General features: G+C 39.2%; 1 protein-coding gene across 7 annotated transcripts in view; it reads right to left on the bottom strand.

Moving 5' to 3' along the window:
• Positions 1-15,424, bottom strand: part of ARHGEF3 (Rho guanine nucleotide exchange factor 3) — a 281,832-nt gene that overhangs the window by 48,675 nt on the left and 217,733 nt on the right. Inside the window, exon 1 of one of the 7 annotated variants that reach the window (XM_061618286.1) lies at positions 8,545-8,821. The exons of the other annotated variants lie outside the window; for them this stretch is intronic. Coding sequence (XP_061474270.1) covers positions 8,545-8,640 — 96 coding nt within the window. The 5' untranslated portion in view covers positions 8,641-8,821. Of the gene's footprint in view, positions 1-8,544; positions 8,822-15,424 lie in introns of those variants that run through there. 7 annotated transcript variants of the gene reach the window in all.

Consider the following 15,424-nt stretch of genomic DNA (forward strand, 5'->3'; position numbering starts at 1 on the left):
ACTGTGACAAGGTCCAGCTTTCTGCTTCTCGTTCACTATTGTTAAAGACAGAGATTCAGAAAGCAGAAAGTCGGACTTCGTCTCCCGAAATGCTTTCAGTTAATATGGAAAATATTCACCTGCCTTAAAATTACGCTCCCAATTAAGTGAGAATGGCTGAGAGATTGTTATATTAAGTGCAGCATAACTTTTTTTTAAAAAAAGTCAATAGAACAATATCCCCCCGCCCAAAACAAATAAACAAATAACCATTTCTGTTCGTCTGAAAAACTTGTAGCAGAATCTGGAAGTAAATCCAATTGTATTCAGTGGAACTTAGCCCTAGGTAACTATGCATAAAATTGCAACCTTAGAGATACATGTGTTAGGATGGGCCCTGGTAAGAAACACTTGCATTTGGACCTGGGAGACATGGGTTCAGAATCAACTTTGGTCATGAAATCTTTTCAGTAAATTGCTACTTTTTGGTGTTAGTGTCCAACTGTAAAATATTCCAAGGAGTATTTCTTTGTGAAATATGAATCAATTTAACTAACTAGGGTGCAATCCAACTCATATTTACACAGGGTGAAGGAAGAGAGGGGAGGGGAGTTGGATATGGTGGACTATGAGGGGAGCTGGATATGGTGGAACCCCGGCTGAGCCGGCAGGGTCCCAGCTCCACTGGGCTCTGCCAGCAGAAGCCCCTAACCCAGCTCAGCTGTGGCAGATCTGGGCCTCTGCCGACTCAGCCAGGGGTCCACTAGGGAAGCTCAGCCCAATAGAAGGGGTGCCGGCAGAAGCCGGCAGAAGCCCAAAAAAGAGGGGCATCCTGGGGGCATGTCAGAGGAGGGACTGGGGGGGAATTATGCAACATCCAACTCCTATTCAGAGTAGGTCCCAATCCAGGCCAAAGTTATGCTAAGAAAAAGTTTCTAGTGGAAGTCAATGGGGAATGCTTACTCGCCAGTTGGGTTATTCGTGAGAGCTGGCCTTTTCTTTTCCATTCCTGCACACAGCTCCTGGTTGAGCCAATGTTCAGCTGGCCCACCTGTTCCCAAATGGCACATGGATGCCACAGTGCATCCTGCTGGCTCCTCCTCCTCTGGCACCTCTTCTGCTGGCTTCCAATGAGTTGGATTGCTCTGCCCTGGGCTAAAGCAGGATAAGGAGATTGCAGAGAAGCTTAATGAATTATTTGCATCTGTCTTCACAGATATAGCCCTGTGCCTGAACTAACTTTTGCAGGAATGGAATCTGAGGAACTGAGCCAGATAGTAGTGATGAGAGATGAAGTTCTAGGCTTAATAGACAAAATAAAAACTGACAAATCACTGGGTCCGGATGGCATCCGCCTGAGAGTTCTCAAAGAACTCAAATGTGTGATTGTTGACCTTTTAACAAAAATATATAACTTGTCTCTCAGATCTGCTTCCTTCCTGAAAACTTAACTGGCAGTGACTGACCAGGAATGAGACCTTGAAGTCATAGTGGACAGCTCAATGAAGATGTCAACCCAGTGTGCAGCAGCTGTGAAAAGGGCAAATTCCATGCTAGGGATCATTAGGAAATGTATTGAAAATAAAACTGCTAATATAATAATGCTGTTGTACAAACTATGATGCAACCGCATTTGGAATACTGTGTATAGGTCTGGTTGCCTCACCTCAAAAAGTAATAGATGAAAGAGGAGTTGCTACCTTATCATGAAAAAGCTATTGCTCCATTGTCCTAAATGTAACCTCCTCACCCTCAGATCCATACAAATCAATGGCATTATGTGACCAATTAGACTGGAAGACAAATAGTTTCTGATAACCTTCCTATACTTATCTATGCTCTTGAGACATCCATGCTAAATTACTGTAAAGGAATATACATAAGTCTGATACTTAAGATATTTTAAAATTCTGCACTAGATTGCAGTGCTTGTCAATGCTCAACTCAAGGAACTGGTTTTAACCTTTAAGGTCACCTTTTGAAACCAGGATTGTTAAAGGATCATCTGAGATATGAAACTGCTGAAAATTTAAGACCTGCTTTGGAGGCCCTCCTTTGTCACATTAGCTTAACTGGGTGGCAACAGGGGCTTTCGGTTCACATTTGTGAAATGCCTGTTGCCAATGCGTAAAGGGGCCACCAACACTTCTTATCATTCAGAAATCAAGGCAAATCTCAATTTATTTCAGTTGCTGTTATCATTTTTTAAAGTTTTAATTTTTTTGTTAATTTGACATCAATTGTTCCTGCTTGTAACATTTTTATAATGTTTTACATTCTTCTAAGGCTCTTTGAATATTATTTTTTAACAGAAAAACAGAACAAAAGCATTTAAAGTCAGGTTTTAAATCAATAAATACACTGTCTTGCATTCTCTCTCTCTCTTTTACACAGGGCTAAAAGGAGATCATTCCAAAATTGTTCTGGGTGAGATGGAAGGAGGAATGCATCATGCGTTCTGGGTACTATCCAACTGGTGCCTACGATAGTCTCACCAAAACACACAAACTCCAGCAAAATCCATTTGGCCAGGGCCATAGCAGGACACAAAAAGAGCAATATACTGAAGGCAATGAGCTCTGTGACACGGAGTGCTAGTCATTAAAAAACAGACAGCAGCTATACAGGTGCTTTTTCCATCTGCCCCCAAATATAATTTCAGGAAAATCCCTTTCTGCATGTCAGATCTCCATATCTGCTATTGAGATTTGATAGCAACAAGGTGAAGAGCACAGACAAAAAAACGACCCTTACACAGGAGGAGAAGCTATTGAAGGATACTGCTTTTTTCCTGTTTCTGTTCCTTCCTTTTTCTTCAAGAAATGCATGTTTGAAATATTAATTTTAAATGAACAATGCTGATGAATAAACCCTTTCACAACAAAGTTGTTTATCACTTAATGTGTGTATAGCTTAACTTAAAAATGAAACTATTTAGTTGCCATAGATGAAATGAATTTCTAGGAAGGAAACTCCGTCTCATGTATCCTGTTTACCTGTTTCTCTGAGGGCTAGATTTATCCCTGTTTACCCTAACCAGTATCCTTTTCTCTTTAAGTACTTCATAAGCAAATTACAATGTATCTTATACAGGGCCCACTGCCTGTATATTAGAGGCTCCTATTTGAAGTCACCACATCAAACAGCATGCTAAAAATACTTTCACAAAAACCTCAGAGATGCAGACTCCTCAGGAAGGAGAACGTTCATCATTTCCGGATCCTTCGCAACCAGCTTCTCAAACCCATCTACACCTACAACTTCTTCACACTCACCTCTTCCGTGAGAAACCCTCCCAGCTAGTCTCTTGCTAGCTCTATCCTCCCCCCACCCACAACTTCCAAATGCCCAGTGGGGAAATGGTTTCTCATGCCTTGCACTTGGAAACATTTAGCAAGCAGGGGCACAATACGACACACTGAGATGGTGAGAGGTATATGGAATCAGTGACACAACAAGGTCCCTGTCCAGGAGCCAGACTATATATGACTTTGTGGTAGTGGAAGTGGGGGCTATGCCGCTAACGGTTGTCTGTAATAGCTAGCCAGAGAGGAAAGTGAGACAAAGCTCTATCCTAAGACCCTGCAGCCTGTGACAGCCAGTTCTGAGGGGTTAGAGCAAAGAAAACTCTTACTGAGACCACTTCACAGCCAGTTTAGGCTGGAATGGGGCTTAATAATCACCAAGGAGTATTTTGGGGGGGGGAATCAGTCTGCTTGTATCTCTGAGGGTTTTCTCTCTCTCTCATTTTACTATAACATTTAAGTCTCATATAAACATTTATATAGTCCATATGCCACAAGCAGCTTCAAAAAATCCTGTAGTGGTTGAACAGCTGCTCCACTTAAGAACGTAAGAGCTCTGCTGGATCAGGCCAGTGGCCTATCCAGCCCAGCATCCTATTCTCACAGTGGCCAACCAGTTACCCATGGGAAACCCACAAGCAGGACCTGAGTGCAACAGCAGTCTACCCACTTGTGATTTAAAGCAACTGGTGTTCAGAGGCATGCTGCCTTGCTGGAGGTAGTACATAGATATCATCACTACTAACCACTGACAGTCTTGAGTTACCATGAATTTGTCTAATCCTCTTTTAAAGGCATCCAAGTTGGCCAACACTACTTGTGGGAGTGAATTCCATAAGCTAACTAAGTGCTGTGTGAAAAAGCACTACTTTCAATCTCCAATATTAAATCCAGAGGTTAAAACATACGGGTCCCGTGTAAATACTTGCAGTGTGGTGTAGTGGTTAGAGTGTCAGACTTGGGTTTGTGAAACCCAGGTTCAAATCCTCACTCAACCAGGAAGCTCTGTTTCCAGGGCTCCTCCTGGGAGGAAGGGCAGGATATAAATCAAATAATAAATAAATAAAATAAAGCTCACTGGATGGCCCTGGGTCAGTCACCTTCTTTCAACTTAACCTACCTCACGTTGTAGTGACAATGAAATGAAGAGGAGGGGGAACCATGTATGCCACCTTGAGGTCCTTACAGGAAAGGCAAGATATGTGTTATAGATAAATAAATAAATAAATAAATATTATTTACATACATCTGCATATCAATCCTTACTGAAAACAGGTGACCAGAAAAGAAACATGTGAATTCATTACTTTTAGTAGCACTCAGCCTCATGTGGCTCCCACAATTGCTATGTCCTTAGGGCATGACACAGAGTTATGACTTACATTATGAAACTAGATTACAGTATATCAAGAGGCTCTTTTTTTTAGTCTCTATCCCATTTCATCACACAGCTCAAAGCCCTTGGTTTTAACTGGATTAGCTGAGGCTGGAAATTGGTTTGACCCATGTATTAGCTGGCACCCTACTGCCTCATTGTCTGGTTTAAGTGCAGGGAAATCCGATAATTTTGTTATCTACTACATAGGCAACTACTGATACTACACAAAGAGAAACAGCTTTTTACAGAACTTCAGATAAAGCTACCAACTAAGAACATTAATTATGAAGAAAATGTTGCATGTCTGTTGATCTCATCATTTGAAAGTTGATTTCACAATTTTCAGCAAAAAGCAAGTTACATCTGATATTCTGGAAAAATCAATGAATCTGCCCGTTTCTGAGCACAAGTAGTTACAGATAGAATTTCTAGGAATACGGAAGAAAATCACAAACAGCTAACCTGAAAAGGCTAACCTAAATTGTTCAGCACCACAACAGACTGGAGGGCCAGCCCAACAAGGGTCAGGGGACCTGAGCAGCCTATGGAGTCACATCTGGCCTTTACACAACTACCAGTCCTGGCCTGCCTCCTCAGACCACGTAAAATATTTGTCAAGATATGCTGGATGAACTGCTCAAGGACTGAATTCCTGCCTACAGCCCTGTTTGTACCTGTTCTGAACTACTGGCTTACCTGCCTATCTCCCAGCCCTGACACTAGTAATTGCTTCTTCACCAAAGAAAGTACTTCCTTTTTTAAAATGAATTAACAAAATATATTATGTAGACTGTTATAAAGTGGGTTTTATTCTTATACATATTCTATTTCTCTCACTTCCATTTTTCAGATGCATTGCACACACTCCAAAATTTCATGAACATGGCTATGTCAAGAATAGCCTCTCCCACTTTTGCCGGTATGCCCTTTCTACACATTTATTTATTTATTTATTTATTTATTTATTTATTTATTTATTTATTTATTTATTTATATCCCGCCCTTCCTCCCAGCAGGAGCCCAGGGTGGCAAACAGAAGTGCTAAAAACACTTTAAAAATAATAAAAACAGACCTGAAAATACATTAAAACAAAACAACATTAAAAACATTTTTAAAAAGCTTTAAAAACATCTTTTAAAAAAGGGTTAAAAACATTATTAAAAAACATATTAACAAGCAATTCTAGCACAGATGCAGACTGGGATAGGTCTCAACTTAAAAGGCTTGTTGAAAGAGGAAAGCTCACTGGATGGGTCTGGGTCAGTCACCTTCTTTATTCACATTGTTGTGAAGCCATGTCATGGGACACCTAGAAAGAAGTAGGAACTGTGGGAAGCATCCAAGGAAATCACTGGGCTCATGCAACAACTTTCACTTGGGTAATGGAACCTCTTCTCTCTCTTTTCACCCTGTGTCACCCTTGCACCCCCCAAAATCTGCGCTGAAGGTTCCCCCGACACTCCACAGCAGATTTGGGGAGAGGAGAAAAGGGAGGGAAAGTTCCACTGTGTGAGTGCATGTTGCTTTGCAAGAGCAATTACTTCATTAGATAGAACCCTGCATATGTTTGGCGTTGGTCTACCAACATTCACCAGTAATAATCACCAACAGCTCCACCAGGTTCAGTTTCTTATCTACAGCAGCCATTCCATCAGGAGAGGGAGCAACGTGGGACTGTGGGGCCTCGCCATTTGCTCTGCTGAAAGACCAGCTCTATCTGATGCCACCTTCACTCTGACATCTCCAGCAGCCCTTCCAGGCAATAGGAGAGGAGGTGGCAGGGGCTTAGGGCTTCTTCGACTGGTCAGTTCTAATACCAGCAAACCTTTGGCCTCTCCTTGCCATCTTTCAATCTCAACTGGTCATTAGAAAAATTCTGTAACTAAGAAGTAGTGCATTACTACTACTACTACTACTACCACTACCAGAACCACCTCCTCACTTTTTCTTTTGTGTTATGTCTTTTAGATTGTAAGCCTGGGGGCAGCATTCTTAATCAATGACATTTAAATGCTGTTCTAGAAGCCTTTTTTTTTTTACTAAAGAGCAGGGTAAAAATCTTTAAATAAATAATACAAAAAATAAATAAATTACAGCTTTCACACAACTCAATACACATAAAGACATCATAAAAATAAGTTTAATATTGATGTGTATTAATTTATATGGTGAAAGTAATATTTGTTATTTGTTTGTAACAGAGTTGATAGAGATAACATTATTCAAGAGAGAAATGAAGGAATGAGCATGTTAACTTCCAGTATTTAAAAACATGATAATACAAATAAGAATAATACTAGGCCTTTTACTTCACAAGTATTTGTTCAGTTAGGAAACTTGGTGCATGTACTCGCTCCAATGTTCCCAGCAGTTTTAGCTGCCCACAGCTAGCAAGCAGCAGAGGGTTTTCAAGGCCAAGGATTGCTGATATGCAAAGCTGCTTTGATTAATAATCTAATATCACAGAAACATAGTGGAATGCATCCTTAGAGTGAAAAGTGAACAATACTGGTATTAATGCATCTATTAATAATAACTGAGATAATATATACACAAACACACTTCTATAGATAATCATCTCAAGAATTACATTTCTAAAATGCCATTTTACTCCAAATTTTTCCTTTGCTTTATGTTAGGAAAAAGGTCAAACTGTTCAAGAGGAGAGCTGAACTGGCCTTTTTATCATTTTTATAGAAGAACATAGCAGTTCCTCAATCATGCATATCTAACACTAAAATACAGAAATTAGAGCTGCAGCACTTATCTGATTAAATAATTTTATTTCATAATCTAAAAGAATTACAATGACTGAAAACTTCAGGGTCAAGATTTGCATTATTATTGTTACAGAATTTATGGTCTGTAAAAATTTACAGTTGCAACTGTTGTAACTGATTTAAAACAACCCATGTAAGACCCTATTATGCACAGATTCAAGAAAGTCGATTCTGGTAACATTATTTCCTATAAATATATACCTAAAACAGTTCAACAATACCTTACTGCAACTATTAAGATGAGTTTCAAGTGCAAAGCACTTAGCAAAACAGGCAGGAGTGCTGGGATTTCTACTTGTGTTCTAAGCATTACATTTTTTCAAAAGGATCTGCTGTATTTGCAATTTCTGGGCAGAGGCTGCAATTCTAGACATACTCCCTTGGAAGTTAAATCCTGCTGATGTCCATAGACATATTTCTGAGTAAATATAGTTTGGACTAGGTGGCTGGTAAATTTTAAAAGGTAACAGAAGTTGCAGTTCTAAAATGCCTCAGAACCACAAGACCATAATCATGATGACCTAAATAGTCTCTGAAACATACATGAATTCAATTTTCTTTACCAAAAACACAAAAGGACTTCACTAGGGTTCCAAACATTCAAGTATTTTGTAAACACTTATATTAAGAGTCGGTGATTGCAAGTTGGCCATTTGTTCCTTAATTCCACTTTTAAACTTGTGAAAATGAGAGAGATTAAAATTGTCTTTCTTAACAGATCAGCATTCAGATTCTAATGGATTTTACCTGCAAATGCTAATGTGTTATTTTACAATGAAATCTGTGTTTTCCTATGAAATGCACTACAATGAACCTTGCAGAACAGAAAACACTAACGTTAAGCATTTCAATGCAGTATTAACAGTGCATATCTTTCAATTACTTATTTCAGAAATGAATTCTATTTTTATCAAGGAATATTCTGATATCAAACTTATTTTGTTTCAGCGCATAAGCTAAAGAAAGCTGAGCACATCCTCTATGTGCAAAATATGAAAGATCCCTATCTAAAATTCCAAACTGCTACTCTGCCCCAAGTAATAATGATTCTTTCAAGTAGAAAAACTGCAGTGAAGCCTCTCAAATATTTACAGTCCATACCTCTGTCTCTCTTGTTGAGATGCTCGCCGTCTGCACTTCCAATCCATGGTTTGCTCTCTTGACTGTGAGATAAAACGGATAATCCTTTGCCACCATTGTGGCTGAAGGAGTAGCAGTTTTGGATATCACAGCTGATTCTGTTGGTCTACAAATATGACAGAAAAACCAAATCTTCCCTCTGCTGCCTCTGTGGCACGTAGCTGCTGTGGAATCAAAGTGTGTTCCTGCTGCTGCACTGGATTTCTGATAGCATTATCTAAGGCATCTCTGTGCTCCACTGAAACAGGAAACAGAAAAGCTCTTGAGTGTGTCAAACAAGAGTAACTCAATATTGCTCATTATTGAGACCCGCCCACTGACAACAGTATGGGAGGAGAGTGGGTGAGATACTTCAGTGCAGACCAGCAGAACTCAATAAATTACTGAAAACTCATTCCGAAGCAAGTGGAAAACACCTGACTAAACTGCAGTGTACTATGTTCAAAAAGGAGGAGGAAAAGCAAACCACTGCTCACAGTCTCACCCAAAAGTGCTATTTAATTGTTGGCTATTTGTCATCAAAATTAGAAGATGCACTTGACATTATTGTACAAAATAAAATAACAATTTGTGGCATTTTGCTTGTTTAGCTATGAAGTGGTACAGTCCCATGAAGGCTGCACTATGTGCTTTTTTGGAGAATGTAGTTTGTCTTCTGTATATTAAGTATGTGGAAGATATTTATGAGTGTGCAGAGAGATTAACGTCATTACTTTTATGTGCCTTCAGTAACATCATTCTCTGAACTGTACTTATCAAATTAGTGCCTTTCTAGAAAAATTAGTGCCTTTTCTTAAATGCCATGCTTCAAACAGTTATTATTAGTCCACGTTGCTTTTTCCCATTTAGCAGAGGAAAGGGTTATTTTGGTAGTCTAAACATTTATTTAGACTGTTCTTTAGTTATTAAACAGACGGCTTCCCCTTCTTCATCTCCTCTTAAGGATGCAAGAGACAGAAAGGGGAGGAAGCGTTCCAGTATCTTCTTAATACCAAAGAAATAAGAACTCGGCAATAACAGAAAGTGACTGAGATACAAGTAAACAAAATAACATGATGAAGATGAAACAAGAGAGAGAATATTTAAAAATCACCTCCAGAGGAAGGGAAATGCAAACCATCATTTTATTTATTTATTTATTTATTATTTGATTTATATCCCACCCTTCCTCCCAGCAGGAACCCAGGGCGGCAAACAAAAGCACTAAATGCACTTTAAACATCCTAAAAACAGACTTTAAAATAGATCAAAACAAAACATCTTTAAAAGTATTTTTTAAAGCTTTCAAGACTTTTTTTAAAAAAGGTTAAAAACTGAGGGTTTTTAAAAAAAAAAGTTTTAAAAACATAATAAAGAGCAATTCCAACACAGAAGCAGACTGGGATAAGGTCTCAACTTAAAAGGCTTGTTGGAAGAGGAAGGTCTTCAATGGGTGCCAAAAAGATAACAGAGATGGCACCTGTCTAATATTTAAGGGGAGGGAATTCCACAGGGTAGGCGCCACACAAAAGGTCCATTTCGTATGTTGTACAGAACAGACCTCCTGATAAGATGGCATCTGCAGGAGGCCCTCACCTGCAGAGCGCAGTGATCAGCTGGGTAAATAAGGGGTAAGACAGTCTTCATGCCCAAGCTGTATAGGGCTTTGTACACCAAAACTAGAACCTTGAACTTGGCCCAATAGCAAATGGGCAGCCAGGGCAATTCTTCCAGCAGCTGGGTGACATGTTTGCGATACCTTGCCCCAGTGAGCACTCAGTCTCATTGACACATTTTCCCAGAAGGCCTCTGTGAGAATTGGGAACAGTCATGCCCATTCACAGTTTTTAACACAGGGCCCATCTCACACCCAGGGAGGGCCAGCCTTCTGCCAGTTGCAGACACTCACTCTGAAGGCATCTTAGAAAAATTGCCAGCAGTGTAAACCTTTTTAAATCAAAACCTGCTAGCTATTACAGAACTAGATTTTTATTTCATTTTTGTAGACTCAAAAAATAGAAGCTTCCCTTGCAACACTACACACCAATTATTCTACCATTTCCACAAGTTCTTTCACTGGATGCATTCTTCCTTTCTTCCTCACAATTAGGTCAGTGTGCGAGCCACTGCAGTGTAGTGATTAGAGTGTTGGACTGGGAGACCAGGGTCAAATCTCCGCTTGGCCATGAAACTCACTGGGTGACGTTGGGCCAGTCACTATCTTTTAGGCTAATCTACCTCCCAGGGTTTTTGTGAGGATAAAATGGGAAGAGAGAAAACCATGTTTCTACACCACCTTCAGGTCCTTGAAGGAAAGGTGGGCCATAAATATAATAAAAAATTTAAAAAATGCCTTTTTATTTATTTATTTAATTTGTATGCCGCCCTTCCTCCCAGCAGGAGCCCAGGGTGGCAAATAAAGCACTAAAACACTTTAAAACATCATAAAAACAGATCTTAAAATACATTAAAACAAAACAGCATTAAAAACATTTTAAAAAGCAACCTTAAAAAGGGTTAAAAACATTATTAAAAACATATTAAACAATTCTGACACAGATGCAGACTGGGATAGGTCTCAACTTAAAAGGCTTGTTGAAAGATGAAAGTCTTCAAAAGGCACCGAAAAGATAGCAGAGATGGTTTTTCTTGAACACAATTTGCTTTAAAGACAAAAGATTAAGAGTCTACGATTCCAAGCAAAATTAAAAAGAACTGTATAGAGATCCAAGCTCTTTTATCAAACATTGTCACACATAAATGTTCTACCCAACACAAAAGGGTTAAATCATGTAGCACTAGACATTTTAACCATTTGTAAAGGACTTATCTAGTGCTGTGCAAAACCTCTCCCCTTATTTCTCTAGGAGATATGGAAAGTCCATGGAGTGTCTTGAACACCTTATTGTGCTTTTTCAGAGCTTACCTCCATGCAAACTAGAGTAACTGCTTCCCCCTTTAAAAAGTTAGGACCACCACCAACCCTGGTTGCAGATATATATTATACTGGTACACTGGCAGATGCGTATTGACTGAGCTAGTTGCATATGGGAATGCGCACTCAAAAGTTAAAATACACAGAATGTGTCTCTCAGAATGTGCATCTCACTGAGAGCAACGCTATGCCATAAGATACCTATAATTGGGCTGTGTCGGCTGATACATATCTGAAACACTCTAACCATCCTCAATTGTGCAATACTTTGTGCATCTAGCCACTGATTTATTTTTCATAATGAAAAATAACCCATCTGGAATCTGACATCAGGAAAGTTTGTCATAATTGTATTAGCATAACATTTGTTTCAGAAATTAAATCTGGTGGGTGACCATGACATCCCTAGTTTTTATTTATTTATTTATTTAACAAATGTATAGACCACTCCATAGCAAAAAGCCTTCAAAAAAGTGTACAAGATAAAAATAGAATAAAGCACTAAAAACAATAAAATCATTTCTGCAATCTCTAAAACCATAAAAACATAACAATTCTAAAAACAATAAAACAATTTCTTCAGATATACAATTGTTCCATAAGTGACTGGATCCCTCAGGAAAAGCCTTCTTAAAAATGTCTTCAGTAGGCATCTAAACATTATGCTAGTAGATGTCAAATTGGATTCCTGCATTGAGCTGGGGGTTGGACTCAATGGTTTTATAGGCCCCTTCCAACTGTACTGTTCTATGATTCTACGTCCTGAGAAACGTAGCCACAGCTCCAATTCTAAAAAGCTTCCCAAAAATTATATTCCATTGGATTAAGTGAGATTTACTTCCAAGTAAATCTGTATAGGATCAGGCTGCACATGTGCAGGCACATAGCACCTTCACCAGACAAGGTTACAACAAAAGGTTTGGGAAGCCAAAATCATTGGAATTCAGCAACTTGCACAAAATGAATTCATACATACTATAGAGTACAGAAAGGTCAGAGAGTGCTTATCTGTCAGGTTCTGAAGTTCAGACCATAATCACATCACCATATCAAGAGAACGGCAAAATAACTTCTGACTTTTGAGAAAACCACTTATGGAATCTTAAAAACACATGATGATATCCCATGTCATGGTCAGTCTATTTCAAGTATTCTAAGCTAATATGACATTTCAAAAGAATTGTAGAGATTGTTGTTGTTATGTGCCTTCAAGTTGATTATGACTTATGGCGACCCTATGAATCAGTGACCTCCAAGAGCATCTGCCATGCACCATCCTGTTCAGTTCTTATAAGTTCAGGTCTGTGGCTTCCTTTATGGAATCAATCCATCTCTTGTTTGGCCTTCCTCTCTTTCTACTCCCTTCTGTTTTTCCCACCATTATTGTCTTTTCTAGTGAATCCTGTCTTCTCATGATGTGTCCAAAGTAGGATAATCTCAGTTTCATCATTTTAGCTTCTAGTGATAGTTCTGGTCTAACTTGTTCTAACACCCAATTATTTGTCTTTTTCGCAGTCCATGGTATGCGCAAAACTCTCTTCCAGCACATTTCAAATGAGTTGATTTTTCTCTTATCTGCCTTTTTCACTGTCCAACTTTCACATCCATACATAGAGATTGGGAATACCATGGTCTTAATGATCCTGACTTTAGTGTTCAATGATACATCTTTGCATTTGAGGACCTTTCCTAATTCTCTCACAGCTGCCCTCCCCAGTCCTAGCCTTCTTCTGATTTCTTGACTATTCTCTCCATTTTGGTTAATGACTGTGCCGAGGTATTGATAATCCTTGACAAGGTCAATGTCCTCATTGTCAAGTTTGAAGTTACATAAATCTTCTGTTGTCATTACTTTAGTCTTCTTGACGTTCAGCTGTAGTCCTGCTTTTGTGCTTTCCTCTTTAACTTTCATCAGCATTCGTTTCAAATCATTACTGGTTTCTGCTAGTAGTATGGTATCATCTGCATATCTTAAATTATTTATATTTCTCCCTCCAATTTTCACACCTCCTTCATCTTGGTCCAATCCTGCTTTCCGTATGATACGTTCTGCATATAGATTAAATAAATAGGGTGATAAAATACAACCGTCTCACACCCTTTCCGATGGGGAACCAAATGGTTTCTCCATATTCTCTCCTTACAGTCCTCTTGTCCAGAGTATAGGTTGCACATCAGGACAATCAGATGCAGTGGCACCCCCATTTCTTTTAAAACTTTCCATAGTTTTTCATGATCTACACAGAGATTATAGAGATATATATGAAGTGTATGAACACATTAAACATTACTGAAAATGCAATTAATTTTTTCCACAGAATGGCATAAGCAGCCTGTGTCATGGAAATTGTTTGCTTGAAGGAGTTCAAGTTTCCTTTTACACAAGGTCATGCATGTGCCAGAAGAGACCATCAGATGACCCCAGTGACCCACATGCTGTTTGTCTCTGCCAAGGTAAAGGGTATCTTTTTAGGAAACATGATACAGCAGGACCTATGATAAAGAGAGTTACTGATGTTTTTAAACACATTATTTGTATTGTGTTTCACTAAAGACACATGTTAAGCACAAATAATGCAAATTGTGTTAAATTGTGTTTTAAGTTGTTTTTAAAAGATGTGTTTTTAAATTTGTATATTTGTTTTTAATGTTTTTAGTTATTGTAAACTGCCCAGAGAGATTCGGCTATGGGGCAGTATATAAATAAAATAAATAAGAAAAACAGCAATGGACTAAACCAACCAACCCATAACAAAATACAAGCAACTAAATAAAGACAGGTTTGTGACCTTCAGTCTCTCTGGGGCCAATTCCTGACCCAAAAAGAATACAGCAAAGGAGCCTGCATGATGTCAATGGAACAATTTCTTACAAGTGCAGAATGGATATTATGTGGCATGTGTAACAGTGCCTCTTCTGCAGAATGAAGTGCTGAACGTGGCCTGGTAGCAAATCAGAAATGAGTGCAGATCTCTGAGAGAGGTATTACGCTGACAGGGTCTCACTCCTGTGCAGCATTCTGCACTAACTGCAATTTCTGGGTCAAGTGCAAGGGAAACCCCACATAGAGTCCACTGCAGTAATCCAGTCTTGAAGTCACCAACGCTTGAACTACTGTGGTCAGGCTCTCGGTCCAGGAATGGTCATAGTTGTCTTACTAAGCACAGCCACTAAAAGACACTTCTAGCCATTGAGACTATCTAGGCCTCCAATGACAGAGGTGGATCCAGAAGGACCCCCAGACTGCGTACCTGCTCTTTCAGGGGAAGTGCATCCCCCTACAGGACATGCAATTGGCCAATTTCTTGGACAAGGGAAACACCCACCAACATTGCCTCCATCTTGCCAGGATACAAGCTCAACTTATTTTCTGTCATCTATACCACTGATCCAGGGCCCGCATATCCTCTCCTGATTTGGATGTATGGAGTAGCATACTAATGATCCCTTGTTCTGAAACCCATAATGACCACTCTCAGTGGCTTCATATAGACATTAAATAGCATTGGGGATAAGATGATACCCTGCGACATCCCACAGAAGACAATAAGGGATGCTAAAAAAGAATTTGAGGAGCACATTGCTAAGAACATAAAAACCAACAACAAAAAATTCTATAAATACATTCAAAGCAGGAGACCATCTAGGGAGACGATTGGACCCTTGGATGATAAGGGAGTCCAAGGTGTACTAAAGAACGATAAGGAGATTGCAGAGAAGCTAAATGAATTCTTTGCATCTGTCTTCACAGTGGAAGATATAGGGCAGATCCCTGAACCTGAACTAACATTTGCAGGAAGGGATTCTGAGGAACTGAGACAAATAGTGGTAACGAGAGAGGAAGTTCTAAGCTTAATGGACAATATAAAAACTGACAAATCACCGGGCCCGGATGGCATCCACCTGAGAGTTCTCAAAGAACTCAAA

This window comes from Rhineura floridana, chromosome 3 (genome assembly GCF_030035675.1).
Source record: "Rhineura floridana isolate rRhiFlo1 chromosome 3, rRhiFlo1.hap2, whole genome shotgun sequence".
Lineage (NCBI taxonomy): Eukaryota > Metazoa > Chordata > Lepidosauria > Squamata > Rhineuridae > Rhineura > Rhineura floridana.